This window comes from Schistocerca piceifrons, chromosome 2, assembly GCF_021461385.2.
Source record: "Schistocerca piceifrons isolate TAMUIC-IGC-003096 chromosome 2, iqSchPice1.1, whole genome shotgun sequence".
NCBI lineage: Eukaryota > Metazoa > Arthropoda > Insecta > Orthoptera > Acrididae > Schistocerca > Schistocerca piceifrons.
This window is the reverse complement of record NC_060139.1, coordinates 577423391-577449003: the sequence shown is the minus strand read 5'-3', so window position 1 is coordinate 577449003 and position 25613 is coordinate 577423391. Positions and strand designations below refer to the sequence as shown.

The 25613-nt window shown below is 38.6% G+C and overlaps 1 protein-coding gene across 1 annotated transcript in view; it reads right to left on the bottom strand.

The window, feature by feature from the left end:
• Positions 1–25613, bottom strand: part of LOC124777773 (cytoplasmic dynein 2 heavy chain 1) — an 829086-nt gene that overhangs the window by 657869 nt on the left and 145604 nt on the right. The window contains exons 12-13 of the mRNA XM_047253283.1: positions 16943–17041; positions 237–370 (exon numbers count right to left, since the gene is read on the bottom strand). Coding sequence (XP_047109239.1) covers positions 237–370; positions 16943–17041 — 233 coding nt within the window. The remainder of the gene's footprint in view (positions 1–236; positions 371–16942; positions 17042–25613) is intronic.

Here is a 25613-nt window from a genome sequence, read left to right as displayed (position 1 = left end):
ATTTTTTTTAAGTAACAGTTTGAGAATCTGAGTACTGATCTCAGGAACAATTTCCATGTTGTTTCATTTAAACTTTTGAAGCCTTTGTCTCATTTTCAATTTCTAGAAAGTGCTGTACCACAGAGGAATCACTTGTATCACATAAATATTATTTCTTATCGAGTAAGTTCATTAGTTTTCCCAGTGTTCATTTTTAACAAAGAACAAAATTTGTATATTGTGAAAAACTACATTACCTGAAAATAAGTTCAATACTGATTTCACTCAAGTGATCATTCAGAGTCTCCAAACCTAACTGATAATGATATTCAATAGCCTTATATAGCTGGTAATCCCAATGTAAGCGCCATGATTTCATATTGACAAATTTCTGTAAAAACAAAAATTGATAATCAATTTATGTTTCTTAAATTCAAAATATGTAATACAACAGCCAGAAGGAGGAACTATTCTAACAGCAAGCAGTGCATAATAAACAATCTAAAAACTGGAGCAATTCAGTCAGAGCTATGTAAAAAAATACTGTGAAATAAATTGTGTATTGGATTTCAGTACTATTAGGCCCTCTAACTATTAGTATTTTTGCACATGACAAGTACTGTCATTTAACTATGAATAGTCTTTAAATACATAAAAAATGGTACTCAGCAACAGAAGTGTATGAACTTTATTAGTGATCAAAGAAAAGAGGTAAAAACATTTCACATTTTTGGAAGATGATTTTACAATATATAGTTCTGGTAGAATGCATGAAACTGAGGAGTGAAGGTAACAACTCTTACATTAGTGGAAGTGTTGAGTTCTTGACGGGCACATACACAAGATTGAAAATTTTACTAGCTTTTGGATGAATATTTCTTTTAAGTTAGGGTGTATACACACACACACACACACACACACACACACACACACACACACACACACATCTCACACATCTCACACATCTGTACAGCTACGTTCTATTGGCTGTAACAGGATTGCAATTCTGCTCCTGCAGCTTGCCTGGGATAATTTATGTTGGGTGGAGTGAGTGAAAGGAGTTGGGGAGTGGCAGCAAAAGCTGTAGAAGGGTGTCAGGCACCTGTGACAAGTGGGAGGGTGGCAGCAGGTACATGGGATTCTGAATGGGATATAGGCAGCAGCACCAGTGAGTTTGTGCAGCAAACAGTGACTATGACATGATAATTATGTGGAGGACTGGATTGGGAGGAAGTTATAATGGGTCATTTAGGTACATCATGTTTGTTGTAGGCTGATGTTAAAAATAATAGAATTAATCCCAATAAGTGGTAAAAGATCCAAAATGAGAAAGAAAATCAAATAAGAATATTTTAAATTTTACTTTCATAAAATATAAAATTTGCTGTGCCTTCACCATAAACATTCTGTGCCAAAGAACAGTTATTGTGGAACAATACATTACACTGTGGCCAGTTGCACATTAAACACAAGTTATCACATGAAGTGGTGGTGGTGGTTAGTGTTTAACGTCCCGTCGACAACGAGGTCATTAGAGACGGAGTGCAAGCTCGGGTTAGGGAAGGATTGGGAAGGAAATCGGCCGTGCCCTTTCAAAGGAACCATCCCGGCATTTGCCTGAAACGATTTAGGGAAATCACGGAAAACCTAAATCAGGATGGCCGGAGACGGGATTGAACCGTCGTCCTCCCGAATGCGAGTCCAGTGTGCTATCCACTGCGCCACCTCGCTCGGTCACATGAAGTCTTATGAACTCTACATTGCAAAATTTGAGCTTTTTTCGAGAGCACCAGTGATGCTGCTACACCATAAGTCATTTCTGAATAATAAACAAAGGTTACTATATCACGGAGGTGGTAAACGTGTCAATTGTAACGCATCACAGCTGTACTTATAGCAGGGATATAGTTCCAAATGAAAGAAAATTAAGTTTGCTCCTTCTCATTAAGCAATGATGAGGTCCAAGAAAAGACGCCAGAAGAATTTGCGCAAAACTAAAATCAAGAGCCTGGTAAGAAGATACAAGAAACTTTACACACATTTAATGCAATCTGCAGATTCCGAAATTGACTTGGTAATGGTTTTTGTAACATACGTCTAGCTTTCTGAGGTCAGTCACACACTTGTATCATTAACTGTACCAATAACACAGTGTAAGGTGGCAGAACAGAGGTAGGGTAGACTGTAGGGAAGAGGGTGCAGCTGCAATTTATGCACATCATTATATGTGGCATGACCACCAACTGTCTCTCAACCCAAATGAATAGCCACCTCCAAACTGTGGCCAAGGACAGAGATGACCACCCAGAGGTGGAACACTCTGCTGTGGACAACATGCTCAGTTTCATTTCTCCAACACCGGTTTCTCTGAACTACATACAAAGTAGTTGTCTTTGCAATAAATCCTTCATTCCTGTAATCCTCCTAGCCTCATTGTTGTTGTGGTCTTCAGTCCTGAGACTGGTTTGATGCAGCTCTCCATGCTACCCTATCCTGTGCAAGTTTCTTCATCTCCCAGTACCTACTGCACCCTACATCCTTCTGAATCTGCTTAGTGTATTCATCTCTTTGTCTCCCTCTACGATTTTTACCCTCCATGCTGCCCTCAAATGCTAAATTTGTGATCCCTTGATGCCTCAGAACATGTCCTACCAACCGGTCCCTTCTCCTCATCAAGTTGTGCCACAAACTCTTCTTCTCCCCAATTATATTCAATACCTCCTCATTAGTTATATGATCTACGCCTAGCCTCAGTCTCCAGTAATCCCCTGCCCCAGACACACCTCCACATGCCCCAGGTCTGTCACTTCATTTATCTTGCACCCACACCCTCTTCCCACACAGTCTCCCTTTCTCTGTTCCGTCAACCTCTCTCATTTCACTCCTGCACATATCTGTCATGTCATATCCTCATTGTGCACTGCACAGATTCACTGCTGTTGATGCCCACAATGCATTACTATCCCATGCACCCTTGCCTCTCTCTCCCAGTTTCCACTAGTGCTGTGTCATCAGCTGGCACAATGCAGTGTACTGATGTGTGTGTGTGTGTGTGTGTGTGTGTGTGTGTGTGTGTGTGTGTGTGTGTGTGTACTCTACCATGAAAAAGGATTTGTCCAAAGATTAGCAATCTTACTTAAGTATGTGTCTCAGTGTCTCAACAACAAATTATATTATCTAAAATTAGTATTAGTGTTCCACTGAAAAAAGATAGGAGTTTCAGTGCAGTTTTGGCTAGAATGGGGAAGGAAATGAGTCTGGGATTTAGATATGCCATATTGAAAGTAATGACAAGGATGGCGATTCATTACTGGAAAATATGCAGGCTTGGAAAGTTTCTTCCATAATTCCTTGTGAATAACTTACTGAACTAATCGTTAAGTTATACTTACTTGCCTGAGGAATTCAGAAGAAAAATAGATAAATGGAGACAGAGAATAAAGATAACTCAGAAAACCCGCTTCTTGCAATTTTCTGTAAGTGAATTAGTACAAACTGACCAAGACAGAGAGAATTACTGTATGTCAACTTCTTTGCTTTATTTGAACATTGGACATGGAATATAATCATTTCATTCACATATACAAAACTCTTATTCTGTCTGCTGATACCTATGTGCTTTATCATCACTAGAAAATCGTATGCTGAAAGGTTTCAGAGAGAAAAAGATGCAAACCCACTAATTTTTGCTATACATGCTTTGTCTATCTCATAGAAGAATGAAATTAACCCGTTTTGACTATCTGTTACACACTGATTGAAATGAGATACGAAACTTTCTTGAGGACAAAATTCTGAAATTAGTATATTATTACAACGCAATAGAAAACAGAGCAATTCAGGAACAGTATAAAGTGTAATTGAAGAAATGACTTTATTCACATCTTGACTACCCACATCCACTCTACGAGAAACATTCTCTCTTATAGTCTTGAGATTTGCATGTACATGGTTTCATGAATACAATACCAGTTTCACCATGTACTTGATTTCTCATAATTATCCTAGCAGTCTGGTACTTAAGTAGAATTACCAAGCTGACTCAGTTTTGTGCTTCTACTCAACACACTTCCTTGTCATACAGATCATATTCCTCTGTAACCTTGTCCTGTACACTTGTAAGAGCTACTATGAAAAAGGAATAACTACAAAACACACTAGCTATGACCTTTGTATTCACGTCACCATACATTAGATACTGATTTCTCATCCCCAAAAAAGTAGCTTTACACTCATTTGCTTGCTAAATAGCATGTAGTTGTTTCAGTCCACCTGTCTAGCCACAACTTCTTTGCTACTTATTCCTTGTTCTTTTTACTGACTTTGCACTGACATTGGCAATTCATTCTTTTAGCTTTACTTCCTCAGTTCTTTCTTAAGATCACTTACACCTTTCTGATTCTTTCCTTTCTCTATGATAATTTTTGTTTCATATAAACTTATGCGTCAGTTTATTTTTCACTTCTATCTGATTTGTTAGTTATCCTCTCCATCTTGCTACTTAAATCACAATTAGTCTCCCTCCCTCTGATATGTATCCCTTTTTTTTAAGCAAAAAGAACATTTTTTCCTGAAACAAAGTAATATTGTAGCCAAATGCTTGCATCTCTGGTTACTTTCTCATGTAGCAGAATTCCTTGGTTTTCAACATCTAGTCTTGATCCAGACATGTGCACGTAGGACACATGATTTAATGCTTCTGCAGGTAAAAAATAGAAACAGTAACACTGTAATAATGAGCTGAAATGAAGGCAGCCAGATGAAATTAAAGTGTATGAGAATAGAAGCATCCTTTTCTTCTCCTGAATCTCGATTTACTGGTTTACATACTGCCACAAATTTTTGCATGGGTAAACCCATGTGCCCCATACACCCTGCTGGCATTGATGTCTGCATTGCACTATCTGTAGTCTGTCTGTTAAAATTAAGATATAGTTCACTACTCTGAACTAGCATGTATTACACATTGACAGCCACAATAACAACATTCTATTTCCAATCCAACATGCAATATTCAGATAATAGATCAATAATTTGCATCTTCTGCAAAAACTGCTGATTCTCATCTCTTTGCCAGATCAGTTGCAGCAAAAAACTGAACAGAAACAGTCAAAACATTCTTTGTCACCAATACTACATCAATGAGCATGAGGACAACAAGAACATGAAATATGTAATGAACTGCGCCTAATACTTTTTCTAGACAGAAAAAAAGGATAACTTCTTGTACAGGTTATCAGCTGGAAAGCAAAAATATCCCAGATTGTAAGGTCAAGAGCATCAGAAAAAAAATGAAGCAACAAAGTGATAGTTTTGAAATGGAGATTCAGAATACTTAACAGTATAAATGGTCCATTTAACGAGTGACATGTATGTCATATCAACCTAAAATAGGTCGATCAGAACGAAGAAGAGAAGGTTGTGGCTATGAAGGGCATGCGTGAGAAATAAGAGCAGAAAGAAATTCATTGCATGCAAGGATAGAAGGTAAATAAGGAAAAGTTCAGTACAGGGTTGAGGATTCAACCCAGCCCCATGTTAAGTTGGTGACACAGTTCATATCATTATATTCGACAAAATGTGAAGCAATATTTTGACTTCTATTACTGAAGTAGACTGACCAGTCATTCTTAGTGTGAGACACATGTTAATCATGGTAATCCAGAGTTCTCCGTAGAACCTGCATGTTAACTCTGACAAACAACACAGTTAATCTTGTAAGCATCTGTCCCCTTATCTATGCAAAGATTTTGTCAGCTGTTCAAGTTTGCGTAATCAATGTCAGGTAATGATAATAGTGAAAACTAAGCATATGTTAACAAGTGCAACACAAAGTACCACACGCTTGTTTTACTGGTGAGAGACCATGACAAACAATCTCAACTGGTAGATGGTAAAAGAAAGATGCTTGATTTCTCATAACGGATATTTAGAAGAATAATGGTCAAGATAGTAGCAGGCGTTAATTTCATGCATAACATATCTACAGATTTTAGTTGAAAAATTGTACTGGACAGTGCATTTCCTGCTACATCATTAGCATAGTGATTGAAGAAGCCAGTGCGAAAATAATAGTGTGTGGAACTGATTAGAGTGTTTGCTAACCATCAGTTTATGGCACAGAAATACATACATTCAAAATTTTGCTATTGTAAATAAGGAGTCACCATAGATATATGGGGTATGGTACACAGAGCTGTATCTCACCATACAGTGAAACACCTATTTTACATTTTTGTGAGATCCAGACTCACAAAATGCAAAATTGAGAAAAATGCAGAATCAAGGAAGACGGTAAAACTTCCAAAATATGAGCAAAACCATATGTAATTGGCATATATGATTAAAAATCATAATCCTCTCCAATACATTGTGCAAAATCTGTATAAGCAAAGGAAATTAAATGTATAAGGCTATGTTTATACAATAATTTGAGGTAATTAATTGCATCAATCTTAACAAATCACAGATTTGTAACAGCAAGTATAAACTCATCAATAAACTGAAACTGGTGTCAGGGTACAAGGTAGTCAAACAATTTTCCAACATGTACAACCATAAATTATACATCAAAACATGCTATTTTGGGAGTTCTTTTCTTTATGTTCACCCAAAAAAAGCAAAAATTGATGAACATGGTGAATTAAACTGAAAACTGTGAAGTGAAAGGTGTCATAACACAACATTTTGGGGATTAAAGTCTAGATCAGGGCCAGCAGCAGTTAAGTGATGTTTATTTACTGCTCACAGTTTGTCAATTTGTCAGTTTCACGTATACAAAGGGATGATTCTCCAACATAATCAATGAGAGGTGAGAAGAGAAGCAATCGTATCCAATGGGATGATTCTTTGACATAATCAATGAGCGGTGAGAAGAGAGGCAATGTATCTCTATCACCCAACTTGAAACCATTATCTTGTTTACTGTTTTTTGGTGTACTAGTGAGTTTCAAGATTTTGTGATTATGGCAGCAAGTGCTGTAAAGTGGACTGACATTGGTGCATGTCTTGTGGATTAATTGCAGAGACACAAAAATGTATCAAACATAGTGGTGAAAAGAATATGCAATCAAACTGTGCGACTGCACTGATTAAGTGGCTCAATGTTTTTTTTTTTTTTAGTTAAATCATGGGAGAAGACATCAATGTTTATTTATAATAGAGCTACACAGTTGATGTATTAATAAACATTGATCCACTTACCTTCTCCCATGATCTAATTAAAAACATTTATCCACCTACTTTCTCCCATGATTTGATTAAAAACATTGATCCACCTACCTCCTCCCATGATTTAATTAAAAAACATTGATACATTTAGATAAAATAATTAAATAAATAAATAAATAAATGTGCTCACACAGATCGATAGTGCAGCAACAAAGAGCAGAGTAATATTTCACTGCTTTTATGAATATATCACAGGTTGCAACACTGTCCTCAGTTTGCAGATACTATCACAGTTTAAACAATTGTGAATAAAACAAGGAGCAATTCAATTAAGAATACTTGTTTACAGCAATGTTTCACCCCTTCCTTCTGAATGTATTACTTCCAAACACATCATCTGTCTGCTGCTTCTTCACTGACTGTGTTGCATAACGCATACAGCTGGCACACCTTCTTTTGTTCACATAATACTTCATGGCAAGCGCTGAGAAAAGCTCCTGCACGAAACACATAAGTACACTGCTGGCCCTGTTATAGAATTTTATCCATGTGATGTGTGTGTAGTTTTCTTCTCTTGATGACAGAAACACAGATGTGAAGAAATGGGTTTACTTCCACAATTCACAAAAGCTTAAGTCAGCTCAGTGATTTTCCTGTACATTGTGTATAAAGTAAATTTAAAAGTAAGCTCAGGCGCTACAGTTTTGCTTCATGCCTTCTATCACTGCTGCCAATCTTTACGATCTACAGTGTGTGGTGCAAAGTATACACATGAGTAGTGTATGTAGTTGTTGCAACTGTACAGTGTCAGATTTGAACACAAAAGTCTTTAAAATGTGCTACCACAAAACTGTTGTTCTATTTGTGCATGACTTCTCTTGCATAGTACATGATCTGCACAAAAAGACTATTTTCATCACTTCGAAAAATGCTTTCACCCCTACCCGCACTCCTGTCATTCAAGGTCCACTCCCCCTCTCACACATCCAGCAGGCAAGCTCATTTTACATTTGTTAGCATAGTGTGGTGGCTGTGCTGGCTATTGGGTGACATAACAAGTCACCAGCCAACAAGAGTTCACTAGCCAAAAATGGATGACGTTTCCTTGATTCTGACTGAGCATATTCTTCAAGACTCAGTGTTTGAATTTAAAAGGTTGACAATCAATGCTGTTGCTGAATACAGTACATCAGAAATACATGCAAAAATATGAGACTGAGTTATAAGTGGCACAAGAAAAGGTGGCAGCTGGGCTCCTTTGTCACGTATTGGCTCAGTCTGAAACACTCCATGTTAACTGTCCCATTTTCCCATTGCTGCTGCAACCTAGCAGTAGTTGTAACATAACTGTGTAGTGCAGCTAAACATTGCAAGCTGTGCTGCCAATGCTGATCATGGATTACATCAGTATTTCCTCTCTCACATCTCCCCTCTCCACAACAGCCTACAATATTCCCTTAACTCTGTCACAACCCGTGGTGTGAACCATCTGTTTTTTGTGCCATTTGTAACTTATTCAGTCACATCAAACATCACTGGGGTTACAAATTTGTAGCATAGAACCATGAAAAATATAAAATTGGAGAACATAAAATCAAAGTCCCACTGTAGTTGTGTGAATGCCCACATGAATTAACAATTATGGCTGTGATAAAAATACTGTTTAAACAGATTTGTGGATAAAACGTAACTATCACAACTGCATGAATGAAATCATCATGGATTATTAGAGCAAACTGATCTATTAAAATATAAATATGATGTGTTGTATAAGATTAATAGGTAAATTAAATGAAAAAAAGTGCAGTAATTCCTCTATATTACTGAAAGGTTCTGAAAAACAGTCAGTAATGGAGTTCAGTGCTTGATATGTAGCACAGAGCACTATTTTTTGTGCAAAATTCGATACTTCTGTCAAACAAAAGTATTAAGATAGTGATACTTGTAAGTGCAAGAAATCCTACAACTCAAAAACATTGAAAATATCAAATTTTAAAGATGGAAACACATCGATACTGACAAGAGGATCGAAAACTTAAGCTACCTAATGTACGTGATAATAAAATGAACAACAGTTATGGGAGGAAGTGATCTAAAAGTAATAGTCAGCTATAAATGCCAATATGCAAACATTCAAGCAACTAGAAGAACCTTGAAAATGAGCAAATTAAAAAGGAAGATCTGTTACAACCTGGTAAGACTGTCAACAAATGGCAAGACAAGGAAGTGGGTAAGACGACAGAAAAATGTCCAGGTACTTGGCAGCAGTTATGACCAACAACACTCTGCTGTCACAGGTCAGATTTAATTCAATACTTCTTTAAACAACATACTGAATGCTGTGCTGTAAAATCAGTTCTGGAAACTCTGTCCCTCATAATTATAACAGTTTACAGAGCACCCGCAGTAAACATTTCAAAGCTCCTTTCTTAGCTAGAAACAATTCCTATAGAACTTTAAAGAAACAACAGTAAGATTATATTATGTGGAGATTTTAACACATTCCATTCCAAGTAATAGTAGCCATGAACAGTCGAAACCATCATTGTTCACATTCAACTTATTCCCTATGATTGCATTCTGAACAAACGTAGATTGGCTCAGAAAGAACATTTCTGATAATCTGTACCTGAACCCCACTTCTTACATGAAGTAAATGAACAGAGAGCAGGAAAGCAGCAAGTGATCACATCAAAGTTAAAAATGTCAGAACATTAAATGCTGAATCTAACACTAATTTAGAAATACTTTACAATGAAAACAACAGAAGAAGTATTACCAGGCAGACACTGAATGAGAAAATCACTTCATTCATAAGCTCTTTCCTCCAAATCTCTGCAGCCTGCTTGCCCCAAAGAGAGATTAAAATCAAACCAACCCCACAGGAAAGGAAATAGTGCTTGGCAAAAATAATGTAAAAACTATATGTAACATCACAAAAAGTGAGACAAATAGGAACACAAAATTAGAACAAATAGGGAAATCAAAGTCCTCTATAGTGGAATCAAAAAGTGGCAGTTTCAGAATTCAATGATTTTTTTCTCACTGCAGTTGGGAAAAAGAGAATACCACAATAACCAGTCTCACGTACGAGCCATAGATGTGTCTGATCACCTGCAACATGTGACAAACAATGCACTTCATTTTGAAAGTGCAACTACTAAAAATAATCTTATAAAAATCATAAAATTAGTAAAATGTACCCAGTCCTCGGGGTTTTGAGGTATATCAAGTACAATTTTAAAATCCTCTCTACACTTAATAAGTCACACATTGTGCTATTTGTGTAACTTGCCAATGAAAGCTGGCATATTTCCTGATAGATGATGGCAAATCACAAAAGTGGAGAACGACATCTAACACCCAACCACATGCCCATCTCTCTGCTGCCAATGTTTTCAAAAGTGTTTGGGAGAATAGTTTATGACAGGTTTTATAAACACATTGCACAAAATGAATTACTGAACCTTCGCAGATTATCTTTTGTAAAGAGCCATACGCAGTCTCACTAATGAAATTTTAGATGAGTCAAATTTCACAAGGTATCCAGTGGGAATCTTTTGTTAGCACGCTAGGGCCTTTGATTGTGTAAAAATATGTTCTACACTATGACCTCAAAGAAAACAAATAGTTGTCCTAGCAGATCAAGGGTAACAATAAGTTCAGAATGGGGACGAGTATGGAAATGCCTAGGACTCAGTCCTTGTTACACTGATTTTTCTTTTGCTCTACATTAATGATCTGTCAATTACAATTAATAACAGTGCAAAAATAGTGATGTATGCTGTTGATACAAATTTTCTCTTCAAAATTCCCAAATACATAAAGCAGGTTGTAGCCAAGAGAATACAGTCCCAAGTATACAAATGGTTCACAGTAAAAAGACCACTAATCTCGTTTTCCTTCAAAAACTAATAACATGCTATTCCAGATAACAAACATCAAGTTCCTGAAATGGTATTAACATTCAGAAAATTAATGAAAATCCACAGACGGACTTGCTAGGCATCTGGATGGGCAATCAGTTGAGATGAAATGAGAAAAATAATAAGCTGTTCAACACATTTAGCCACGTTTTGCACAGAAAGCTATTTCTCACTTTTTTTTGACAGAAAAATAATGCAACTGTCATATTTTGCTTATTTCTAGTCTGTACTATGGTATAGTGTTATAGTCTGAGGATATGTTAGAGGAAATGAGAATGTTTTAAAACTCCAAAAACAAAAAAATGAGATTAATATGTAAAGTTACTAAAAGAACATGCTACAAGGGTGTCTTCATATCTCTCAGGATATTCACATCCTAAGGATCATCAGGTACATTTTCTCTTGTGTTTCAGCAAATATTCGCAAGTTCATTTTTGCATTGTGTACCTGGAATCAGCCCAAACAAATAGTGCTTTTCACATCTTTCATGCGAAGCCCAGTGTCAACAACAAGTATTGGTTTGTTTCCTGTCACAGACAAAATTATTTTTAAGGTGGTATTTTACATGTGCATTCAATAGAGTGGTCCAAAATTACTGTTGTTGTTGTGGTCTTCAGTCCTGAGACTGGTTTGATGCAGCTCTCCATGCTACTCTATCCTGTGCAAGCTTTTTCAGCTCCCAGTACCTACTGCAACCTACATCCTTCTGAATCTGCTTAGTGTATTCATCTCTTGGTCTCCCTCTACGATTTTTACCCTCCACGCTGCCCTCCAATACTAAATTGGTGATCCCTTGATGCCTCAGAACATGTCCTACCAACCGATCCCTTCTTCTGGTCAAGTTGTGCCACAAACTTCTCTTCTCCCCAATCCTATTCAATACTTCCTCATTAGTTATGTGATCTACCCATCTAATCTTCAGCATTCTTCTGTAGCACCACATTTCGAAAGCTTCTATTCTCTTCTTGTCCAAACTATTTATCGTCCATGTTTCACTTCCATACATGGCTACACTCCATACGAATACTTTCAGAAATGACTTCCTGACACTTAAATCAATACTGGATGTTAACAAATTTCTCTTCTTCAGAAACGCTTTCCTTGCCATTGCCAGCCTACATTTTATATCCTCTCCACTTCGACCATCATCAGTTATTTTGCTCCCCAAATAGCAAAACTCCTTTACTACTTTAAGTGCCTCATTTCCTAATCTAATTCCCTCAGCATCACCCGACTTAATTAGACTACATTCCATTATTCTTGTTTTGCTTTTGTTGATGTTCATCTTATATCCTCCTTTCAAGACACTGTCCATTCCATTCAACTGCTCTTCCAAGTCCTTTGCTGTCTCTGACATAATTACAATGTCATCAGCGAATCTCAAAGTTTTTATTTCTTCTCCATGAATTTTAATACCTACTCCGAATTTTTCTTTTGTTTCCTTTTCTGCTTGCTCAATATACAGATTGAACAACATCGGGGAGAGGCTACAACCCTGTCTTACTCTCTTCCCAACCACTGCTTCCCTTTCATGTCCCTCGACTCTTATAACTGCCATCTGGTTTCTGTACAAATTGTAAATAGCCTTTCGCTCCCTGTATTTTACCCCTGCCACCTTTAGAATTTGAAAGAGAGTATTCCAGTCAACATTGTCAAAAGCTTTCTCTAAGTCTACAAATGCTAGAAACGTAGGTTTGCCTTTCCTTAATCTTTCTTCTAAGATAAGTCGTAAGGTCAGTATTGCCTCACGTGTTCCAGTGTTTCTACGGAATCCAAACTGATCTTCCCCGAGGTTGGCTTCTACTAGTTTTTCCATTCGTCTGTAAAGAATTCGTGTTAGTATTTTGCAGCTGTGACTTATTAAGCTGATAGTTCGGTAATTTTCACATCTGTCAACACCTGCTTTCTTTGGGATTGGAATTATTATATTCTTCTTGAAGTCTGAGGGTATTTCGCCTGTTTCATACATCTTGCTCACCAGATGGTAGAGTTTTGTCAGGACTGGCTCTCCCACGGCCGTCAGTAGTTCCAATGGAATATTGTCTACTCCGGGGGCCTTGTTTCGACTCAGGTCTTTCAGTGCTCTGTCAAACTCTTCACGCAGTATCATATCTCCCATTTCATCTTCATCTACATCCTCTTCCATTTCCATAATATTGTCCTCAAGTACATCGCCCTTGTATAGACCCTCTATATACTCCTTCCACCTTTCTGCTTTCCCTTCTTTGCTTAGAACTGGGTTTCCATCTGAGCTCTTGATATTCATACAAGTCGTTCTCTTATCTCCAAAAGTCTCTTTAATTTTCCTGTAGGCGGTATCTATCTTACCCCTAGTGAGATAGGCCTCTACATCCTTACATTTGTCCTCTAGCCATCCCTGCTTAGCCATTTTGCACTTCCTGTCGATCTCATTTTTGAGACGTTTGTATTCCTTTTTGCCTGTTTCACTTACTGCATTTTTATATTTTCTCCTTTCATCAATTAAATACAATATTTCTTCTGTTACCCAAGGATTTCTACTAGCCCTCGTCTTTTTACCTACTTGATCCTCTGCTGCCTTCACTACTTCATCCCTCAAAGCTACCCATTCTTCTTCTACTGTATTTATTTCCCCCATTCCTGTCAATTGCTCCCTTATGCTCTCCCTGAATCTCTGTACAACCTCTGGTTCTTTTAGTTTATCCAGGTCCCATCTCCTTAAATTCCCACCTTTTTGCAGTTTCTTCAGTTTTAATCTACAGGTCATAACCAATAGATTGTGGTCAGAGTCCACATCTGCCCCTGGAAATGTCTTACAATTTAAAACCTGGTTCCTAAATCTCTGTCTTACCATTATATAATCTATCTGATACCTTTTAGTATCTCCAGGGTTCTTCCATGTATACAACCTTCTTTCATGATTCTTAAACCAAGTGTTAGTTATGATTATGTTGTGCTCTGTGCAAAATTCTACCAGGCGGCTTCCTCTTTCATTTCTGTCCCCCAATCCATATTCACCTACTATGTTTCCTTCTCTCCCTTTTCCTACACTCGAATTCCAGTCACCCATGACTATTAAATTTTTGTCTCCATTCACAATCTGAATAATTTCTTTTATTTCATCATACATTTCTTCAATTTCTTCGTCATCTTCAGAGCTAGTTGGCATATAAACTTGTACTACTGTAGTAGGTGTGGGCTTCGTATCTATCTTGGCCACAATAATGCGTTCACTATGCTGTTTGTAGTAGCTTACCCGCATTCCTATTTTCCTATTCATTATTAAACCTACTCCTGCATTACCCCTATTTGATTTTGTGTTTATAACCCTGTAGTCACCTGACCAGAAGACTTGTTCCTCCTGCCACCGAACTTCACTAATTCCCACTATATCTAACTTCAACCTATCCATTTCCCTTTTTAAATTTTCTAACCTACCTGCCCGATTAAGGGATCTGACATTCCACGCTCCGATCCGTAGAACGCCAGTTTTCTTTCTCCTGATAACGACTTCCTCCTGAGTAGTCCCCGCCCGGAGATCCGAATGGGGGACTATTTTACCTCCGGAATATTTTACCCAAGAGGACGCCATCATCATGTAATCATACAGTAAAGCTGCATGCCCTCGGGAGAATTACGGCTGTAGTTTCCCCTTGCTTTCAGCCGTTCGCAGTACCAGCACAGCAAGGCCATTTTGGTTATTGTTGCAAGGCCAGATCAGTCAATCATCCAGACTGTTGCCCTTGCAACTACTGAAAAGGCTGCTGCCCCTCTTGAGGAACCACACGTTTGTCTGGCCTCTCAACCGATACCCCTCCGTTGTGGTTGCACCTACGGTACGGCTATCTGTATCGCTGAGGCACGCAAGCCTCCCCACCAACGGCAAGGTCCATGGTTCATGGAGGGGGGGGGGGGGGGCATTATCTATATGTATTAACAAGGACAGTAAAATACAAAGAATAAACAGAAGTCCATCATCAACTCAGTAGCACTGCATGTTTAGTGGTAGCAGTCAGCGCAGTACAGGGCAGTGCTGTCACAAATAGAGTACTGGTTATTCTTCATGTTTTACTGATCCTGTAAATACGTATCAATAAAATGAATATCACACTATCAAATGGGTATGTAAAATTCTGGTTTCAAAATAATTTTGTTTGTAACAGGAAACAAACTGGCACTTTCCATCAAAATTGTGCATCGCATGAAAGATGTAATGAGTAGTGTTTATTTGAGCAAACTATCACTACACAATGTGAAAACGAAATTACAAATATCGGTTAAAACACCAGAGGAAATATGCCTGATGACTTTTAGGAGAGACATTCTGAATACAAGTGTTGTTGGTAGCCAACAATAGGACAATTTCTCAGACAAACTGTGACATTCACAACGATGACACAACAAAAAAATACACATATATATTTTCACCAAGGCTCTGCCGCACTGGTAAAGATACATTAGGGAGTTACAACAAAGAAACGCAGTAAGTTTCCCATCAATATAAATAGGGAGATCAATAATGTACACATCTTCAAAAGGAAACTAAAACCATTCTTAACAGACAAAAGTTTTGATAGAATAAACAAATTCTTATATTTGTAAAGTTGTCCTTAGTGTAAGAATAGTGGAACTGAAAATCTAACTTCACACTTAAGTAAAATACAAGGTGCAATCAGTACCACAAAGTTAAAATAATAAAACATAAATAAAAGTGTAAACAAAGTCCTGAATATGAAAATGAGGTATTTTTATTTATGTTATGAAGATAAAATGTTTCACTTTAATTGGTAAGATAAAATGTACTTTTATTTATTTCTGTCGTGAAGATAAAAATGTGTGCTTCTATTTATTTCTCATTTTAAGTATGCACATGCAATTTTTGCCAAAGCACATTGTGGTTGTAATATTACATACAGTTAAATGTACTACAAAATGACTACACTAAACTCTATATGATATTAAAAAAAATAAAAAAACTCCAAAATTTATCTATAATAGAGCACAGCACCAAGAAACTAGTTGACAAAATTTAATGACGTATAAGTAGATATGCAAAATATATTTCCAATATGTTAAACTCTACAATTATTTGTACTTGTTCTTTTTAAGCCAAATGAGAAGCTGCCTCAATAGGGAATTGGTGACAGTATTATCTATATGCTGTCTATAACAGTTTTCATATATCCAATAAGACCTTCTGAGAAAGTTTCAGTTTACATATACATATTCAGTAATACTATATTTATATTCTGACACTGTCCTTAACAATTGATTTTTAGTTTGACACAGTGTTTAAACGCATCTAGTGTCAGCATTATTCAAACTGACTTTAGTTTTACAGATTGTACGTGATACATAACCGATAATGACAATATTCTTTAATGTTTGATCTTCTCAAATTCTTTAATTGGTTGATTCAGGGGAGGGGACCAAATGGCGAGGTCACTGACTGGTCCCATCAGATTAGAGAAGGGTGGGGGAGGAAGTCAAGGCAGTCATGCCCATCCAATGGAAACATCCCAGCATTTGCCTGAAGTGATTTAGGGAAATCATGGAGAACCTAAATCAGGACGGTCGGATGTGGGTTTGAACCGTCATCCTCCCAAATGCGAATCCAGTGTGCTAACCACTGCGCCACCTCGTTCGGTCCTCAAATTCTTTCTTGAAAAGTATCTATCAAAAGTAGCCATTGGAAAATGTCATTTTGAGAAAATGTCATTTTGAACTAGTGTAGCAGACTATTTTTTCTCACAATCACACAAGAACAAATTTTCTAGATGATGAGGCAGCACTAGCCACTAGGAATTGGAGTATACTTTGAACGAAGATTGTTAATTAGACGTGTGTGTGTACAAGTGAGTGTCTTAAAAATATGTACAGTGACTAACCTGTTTATCCACTTGATCAAATATATCACGTATATCCCTCAAAATTTCCTTCATCTTGTGTTGATACCGCAGGGAATCCGATTCCATCAGTGCAAGAACCTGCAACATGACACATAAGTTACCATTAGGTAACAATAGACACACTCCCTCCCCCCCCCCCCCCCCCCCCTGCCCTCGCAACCAGATATTTTCTATTACACATTGCTTTGGTCAAAGACCTTACTTTATGTATGTATTTTTGGAAAGTAGTGATAGACTAAAACCCAAAAATGAATCTTTGCCTTTTATGAGTAATGCTCTGAGATTCAATGGAGCTCACGCAAAGGTACAAACCTTCCAAATACATTAACATTATATGCCACATTGTATATTAAAAATGGATGTCACCCTTTGGCAGAAAAGTATTTATCATTTGAGACCGCTGTTTGTTCCTCACTAAAGAAGTGGCAGCGTACTTATCTACGACCAACAAAGGTCTGGAGGTATATCACTTTGCACTTCAGTATAGACTATAATATTAGTTTAACTTTTATAATAATTGAGACAAAATCACAAGAAAAGAAAATGTCACCTCTGTGGACAAGTGGATTATCTGTGTTAGTCACAATTTTATTTTAAGGGCAATACATCTCCTTCTCATCTGATATACACTCCTGGAAATTGAAATAAGAACACCTTGAATTCATTGTCCCAGAAAGGGGAAACTTTATTGACACATTCCTGGGGTCAGATACATCACATGATCACACTGACAGAACCACAGGCACATAGACACAGGCAACAGAGCATGCACAATGTCGGCACTAGTACAGTGTATATCCACCTTTCGCAGCAATGCAGGCTGCTATTCTCCCATGGAGACGATCATAGAGATGCTGAATGTAGTGCTGTGGAACGGCTTGCCATGCCATTTCCACCTGGCGCCTCAGTTGGACCAGCGTTCGTGCTGGACGTGCAGACCGCGTGAGACGACGCTTCATCCAGTCCCAAACATGCTCAATGGGGAACAGATCCGGAGATCTTGCTGGCCAGGGTAGTTGACTTACACCTTCTAGAGCACGTTGGGTGGCACGGGATACATGCGGACGTGCATTGTCCTGTTGGAACAGCAAGTTCCCTTGCCGGTCTAGGAATGGTAGAACGATGGGTTCGATGACGGTTTGGATGTACCGTGCACTATTCAGTGTCCCCTCGACGATCACCAGTGGTGTACGGCCAGTGTAGGAGATCGCTCCCCACACCATGATGCCGGGTGTTGGCCCTGTGTGCCTCGGTCGTATGCAGTCCTGATTGTGGCGCTCACCTGCACGGCGCCAAACACGTATACGACCATCATTGGCACCAAGGCAGAAGCGACTCTCATCGCTGAAGACGACACGTCTCCATTCGTCCCTCCATTCACGCCTGTCGCGACACCACTGGAGGCGGGCTGCACGATGTTGGGGCGTGAGCGGAAGACGGCCTAACGGTGTGCGGGACCGTAGCCCAGCTTCATGGAGACGGTTGCGAATGGTCCTCGCCGATACCCCAGGAGCAACAGTGTCCCTAATTTGCTGGGAAGTGGCGGTGCGGTCCCCTACGGCACTGCGTAGGATCCTACGGTCTTGGCGTGCATCCGTGCGTCGCTGCGGTCCGGTCCCAGGTCGACGGGCACGTGCACCTTCCGCCAACCACTGGCGACAACATCGATGTACTGTGGAGACCTCACGCCCCACGTGTTGAGCAATTCGGCGGTACGTCCACCCGGCCTCCCGCATGCCCACTATACGCCCTCGCTCAAAGTCCGTCAACTGCACATACGGTTCACGTCCACGCTGTCGCGGCATGCTACCAGTGTTAAAGACTGCGATGGAGCTCCATATGCCACGGCAAACTGGCTGACACTGACGGCGGCGGTGCACAAATGCTGCGCAGCTAGCGCCATTTACGGCCAACACCACGGTTCCTGGTGTGTCCGCTGTGCCATGCGTGTGATCATTGCTTGTACAGCCCTCTCGCAGTGTCCGGAGCAAGTATGGTGGGTCTGACACACCGGTGTCAATGTGTTCTTTTTTCCATTTCCAGGAGTGTATTTGCATTACAAATATGGCTAGGTGACAGTTGTATGGTCCTTTTTATGTTTCTGTTGGCATGTGACAGTTCTGGTTGTGTAAATCAATTTGTAATAGGAACTTATGCCTGGAAATAAGGCTACAGTTTACAGACATTAACTGTTTAGAAAAAACTGATACAGCCACCACAATAAATTATAATACTGTTTCAACGAACCTAGGTGGGCTCTTTGGGCACATCACTGCAAAGAGTGATGACATTAAACATTGATCAAACTTCAAACTAAATGGTTTTTGAACCACAAGAAACAAAAAATCAAAAACTTTCTGGAGTAGTTAATTTGTTGCATTAGTCACTATTTTATTTGAATGGCAGGGCAGATTTAAAGGACACACTCTTAACATCTGATGAATTTGTCTTAAAATAATTGTTACATATATTAAAATTATTGTTAGGTGATAGCTGCTACGTAACATTTTGTTTCTGTTGTCAAGTGGCACTTTCTAGTGAGCCATTTAATTTGGCATGTGAAATTATGCCTGGGAATAAATGTACAGTTCATGGACATTAATTACTTAGAATAAAATAGCTACAGCCTCCACAAGTAATCATAATACTGCTTTCAAATAATCTAGATAGATCTATTCCGTAAAACAGTAGGGAATTATCATTATTTTCATATTGAACTAGATGTACCCAGTATGTCTTGCAATACCGTGGGAAGCAAAAAAAAAGTTATTTCATAATCTATTTATTGGCGAGTTTTTGGATACACAATAGTTTTGGTTTTTCCATCTGGTGCACACAAATAAGTCAGATGGTTTCCCACACCATATACAGTTGTTCATGTGAGAAGCATGGATTTTCCAAATTTAGTCTGTCAATTGTAGTGGTTGTCCCTGCGCCTTCATGGTCATTTCAAATGTGAGTCAGAATGGAAATTGCACTGGAACTCAAATGGCATGTATGTTGGAATCGCTGGTATGCGATTAGGAACATTTAAATTTCCATTCACTTGTTCTTAACAGCAAATCTGGGAAAGTTCTTGACCGAATGATTTGAAAGTTTTGACGCAACATTGCGAAATGTGTTGCAAATAGCTTTAGTAGTAAAGAAGTCATAAAACAAAAGCTATGCCTCATATGTTGGTTTCTCCTGAATCTCAATGTTTACCAGGAGGTTTGAACAAAACTACGGAGATTCTTCGGGAACTCAAATGGAGGGAAGGCGGCATTCTTTTTGGGAAATACTACAAAGAAAATTTAGACAACCGGCATTAGAAGCTGACTGTTGAACAATTTTGCTCCTGCCAACATATGTCACGCATAAGAACCACAAACATAAGATACGGGAGATTAGGGCTCATACGGAGGTGTACAGTCGTTTTTCCCTTGCTCTATTTGCGAGTGGAGCAGAAGGGGAAATGACAAGTAGTGGTATGGGGTGCCCTCTGCCACACACCTTATGGTGGCTTGCAGGGTATCTATGTAGATGTAGATGTACTCCTTTTTAAGGGCTATGAACCTTCATAAGTGTGCAGAGAACAACTCACCACCGAGCGAGGTGGCGCAGTGGTTAGCACACTGGACTCGCATTCGGGAGGACGACGATTCAATCCCGTCTCCGGCCATCCTGATTTAGGTTTTCCCTGATTTCCCTAAATCATTTCAGGCAAATGCCGGGATGGTTCCTTTGAAAGGGCACGGCCAATTTCCTTCCCAATCCTTCCCTAACCCGAGCTTGTGCTCCGTCTCTAATGACCTCGTTGTCGACGGGACGTTAAACACTAACCACCACCACCACAACTCACCAAAGTTTCATCACAGCTGGATCAATGGTTTACACTGAGTTTCCTGGTGTACAATGTGTCAAACAAAACCTTTGTTATCTATTCCTAAGTGGTACAATTGTCTATTCAGTTTATGAATGAAACCAAAAAAATCAAATAGTACATTGTTTAATGAAACTGAATGATCAGTATGAAAGGCAGACAGATACACTGAGAAATAAAAATAAAAAGAGAATACGACCATTTAACTAAGAGAAACTGTTGGTCACCTCATGTGAAAGATGTTGCTTTGTTGTGCTCCATATCTTATATCTTACATCTTTTCCATGAGATGTACTGACACTGGACACTGGAATGTTCGTCTTTGGCATGCTAGTGTAAAAGGTGCATCAGATAAATTCATCTCAAAAACTTGGGTACAAAAAGTTAATATAAAATTTAAATGTGTTTTTCCTAGTGACTGTACCAAAACTCATGGATACATTGTCATATAATGTGTGTTTTTGTACACTGCGCCATAAAAAATTTATTTTGTGCTATTGCACCAACTGTTGTCAACATTTGTGCTTTATACAATTTTAGCAGTACTATTCTCACTTAAATTATCATACACCCCCAAGAATCAAGAGAGTAATGCATGATGCCTTCAATGACTACCGTAACACAATACTGTCAAGTGGTCTTTCACAGAACTCAAAGAAATTATTGTCATATGTAGAGGCTGTTATTGGCACCAAAGATAGTGTCCAGTCCCTAGTGAATGAGACAGGAACTGATATTGAGGGTAGCAAAGCAAAAACTAAAATTCTTAACTCCATTTTCAAATGTTTCTTTACAAAGGAAAACCCAGGAGAATTGCCCCAATTTAATTGTCATACAAGAAGGCTAGTAGAAATTATACACAAAACAATACTATTTTCTGTCATAAAATCTTTGAGAAATTCCTGTCTGATTCTAGTATAAAACAATACTACTTTCTGTCATAAAATCTGAGAAATGCCTGTCTGAGTCTAGCCTGTGTGATCCTAGGTACAGATTTATTGTGCCATGAAAGAAGAGTGCATCGGTATTTTAAATGAGAGGACGGAAGTGTCTAAAGGGCATTTCTGGGCACACTTCAGCAATATCTTCCTTAAGAAGCTGCCACCAACATATTTCACAAGCGGCATAGGATTCATGCATGCTATTTTCATTCAGATTGCAGTGTAAGTTATTGTAAGCTAGAATGGGCTAGGACCAGACAGTCAATTCTAAAAGATTTTATGGCAGAAAGTAGTACTGTTGATGCTGAGCATAAGGGTAGGTTATAACTCAGGACTTATGTAATCTTTATATTTCTGTCAGTATAAGAAGGACAGTTTTATCTGGTTTCCTTGTTTTTAGCACTTGAAAATGAGATAATGTTGTCCCAAACCATGTTGTGGCAATAATCACATGATCGACAACTGGGCTGAATGTCCTACATATTGTCTCAATATTGTTTCACTTTTGTTTCGCTACGTGTTGAAGACACTCACCACAGTGCTCCTCAAACACCCAAAATGACATGCAGTTTCCGAATTCCCCATTCTACACTCAGACAGCATGCATTCTGATACTGCATACACCATGTGTGTGTCTGACTAGCAGTCACTCCTTGCCAGATGATGCTGCTATGACATGGACAGCTTTATATTGATAGTTGGTTGGTGGCAATAATGTTCAGCCTGATCAGTGTATTATAACTAGCATATAGTGTTACATGTAGTTTCCCCTTTCAACATTGTCAGCATTTATTGAATGAACACTAGTTTCAAGTTTTTAAGCATCTACAACACCAAAAATTTCAATAAATTAGTAAGTTTTATCTTAGATTCTTCTGTTCCCTAACAAAAATCTCATTTTGTGTACTACTTTAAAAGAGAATCGGCAAGCTTATTTTGAAGTTATTATCTTCTGTTCTGTAAGACAATGCACCAGAAACACTTTAACCTCAATGTGAATGGTGTTCTCAGGAATAGGATGAGATAGTTGACATTTGTTAGGAAATGTAAATCGCCCTGACTACTGTCAAATGACAGGAAGCTGCTGTAAATGTGTGTTGGGAAGGTTCCCAAGAATCGTGTACCACAGATACTAAAGAAACCTCACATACCATCTTCTCCTGTGGATCCTGTGCCCTCTACAGGGCAAACAGCATATATCACTACTCATTCACTTGACTGTGAGTTGTGTGTCAGTGGTAGAGCTAGATATCCTGTAGAGCTGAGATAGGGTCCACGACAAACTTAGGGTGTTATAACCAACCACCTAAACAACAATACTAATGTGCTGACCTCTACAAAAGCTAACACTGAGCCAGTGAATTCACTTCACTTTAGCAAACCTACTGTGTACTGTGTCAGGAACAGGTAAACACAAAAGGGTAGGGTTCTATAAAGCATCATCAGTTCAAATTCAGGGCAAATAATTTCAGCCCTTAGGAACATGGCAGCAAGGAATGGGATGGAACACCAGATGCACTCAGTGTGTATGCCTAGGGATCTCATCAAATTTAATATGTTATTCTGACATCCTGTAACCCTTCCATTAAATTGACTTTGAATAAAGTGTAATATGGCACAATGAGTCACAGGCCTACTGTCTGGAGAGCAGACTGCAGTGACAGCTATGTGACAACTTATGAAGTCACAACCCACCTGGAAACAGTGCCCTCATTTGCTACTGTCTGAGCAATGCACATGCGTATCGGGTAGTGCACATTTCCTGGGTTGTGGTTGAAATGCTCGGGTCAGAGGCTCTCTAGTTGTAGCAGGAAGAGTCAAGTGATATCAATAGCTGAGTGCAGTCGCAAATGTCTAGTCACTGTGTAATTATAAGATACAATTGTGTTACTCTTTCTGAGAATTTTCTTAAATGTTGGTATTGACTACCTGATAAACTGTGTTCAACATCATGATTATTCAAGAATGTCCTGTATTGATTTATACAAGTGACATATTGTGTAATACCTTGTGTGTAATGTTAACAGTTCTGTGCCAAGAAGTACAGCACTCAATAAAAAAAGTATCCCTTGGAAAAAAAGTTGTGTGCTCTTTTCTGAAAGGTAGTCCCGTATTTTTCTATGATCATCATAGTTGCAAAACCGCTTCACAAATGAAGCCAGTAATAAGCATTATCTTCTGCAGCAAGAGAGTCATCTTTAGACTGCGAATGTACCTGATGACTGCGAATGTACCTGATGAAGTACCTCTCAAACAACAGCCTTTGCATGTATGATTAGCCTGTTACAACCAACCACATGAGCACAGTTCTTACAGAGCAGGGATGTTGTAAACGACTGAGGAAACAGCATGAAACCAACTGGTGATAGTGATGCACATCTGAACAAATTATGCTGTCATCTGGGCTATAAGGTCATTCTCAGATCATTCCAGCAAGTTTCAGGGAAGGATGAGAAGACCAGCCTTCCTCACAGAGTTTCAACAAACCTCAAAATTTGCAGCATTATTTTCAGAGCTGATTGTAACCCCCTGGCTTTGAGTCAAGCAGAAGACTGAGCCAGACACTTATAACGTTTTCTGATAAGCTTTTCTGTGACTTCCTGGACTTGCACTGTATGGTTCAGAATTGTAGTGTCCCCACAAATAGGTCAGGTGCGCATTACACATAGAGCCTGCTACTCAGGTAGCTGATTTTGAACATAGTTCAGATTAGGTGACTATCCCTCCAATTCAGATGACAATATATCTATGAGACCTGGTAGCATCAGATTAAGATAGAAAGAAATACCACCCCCCCCCCCCCTCCCCCTGCAGGCAAGAATACAAAATCCTAGTAATTAACTCCCAAAGGATTTGTAACTAATTGCCAGCTTTGAAGTGCTTCTAAAAAGCAGTGGAGTTCATGTAATACTAAATACAGAAGACTAATTAAAACCTGACATTGACAGCAGTGAGATTTTAGGGGAAAATTTAAGTAGCTGTCAAAAGAACAAGCTAATGGGAAATGATGGAGATGCTGCATTTGCCGAAGTAGGTAAGACAATAAAATTCACTGAATTCACTGAGATAACAAACTGAAACTGCATGTGAGATTGTTGGGCAAGATTCAGAATGAAAGGTGAGGATAAACTTACATTCAGAACCTTCAATTGATCACAAGACAAACAACAGAAAACTTTACAGGAAGCCTAGTAGCACTACTCCGTAAGTTCCATAACTGTACTGTTATCAGTGAAGAGATTTTAATGATCAAACAATCAAATGGGAAAATTACAATTTGTATTGAGTTGTATGTTTGTCCTACCAATGGTTACTGAAAAAACGTGACTTAGATGCAAGTATGTACAACATTAATATGCTGTGCATGCTAACAGGAAATAGGCCTTTTTTCTGTTTGGATGATTTGAGAACAGGTCCTGATACCCGAAAGTAGTCATCAGTTAAATAAAAAGAACTGAATTTCACAACTTTGAGGATTTTTCTACATCAAGCTAATGAGGAAATACTGAATTGAGTTGTGCAGAAAAGTAATATGTACCAGAACTTAACCAGAAGAAGGGGTCAGTTAATAGAACACATCCTAAGATATCAAGGAATTATCAATTTATTATCAAGACATGCCTTAAGGACCAAGTCAAACATCTGACTTGGCACATGCTCCCATGTTCCTTCTGAACTTCACACAGGCTTTCTCATTAAGCTATGAGAATAGCACTCTGTCATTTCGGCATAAAGAGGACTTCAGCACAGCCTCAGTGTGAGAAGGATGATCTTATTCTTCAGTGGAGATGAGTTGAATGTTTGCATCCAGGATAAATACCTGGTCTATAGCACAGTTTCAATCTTC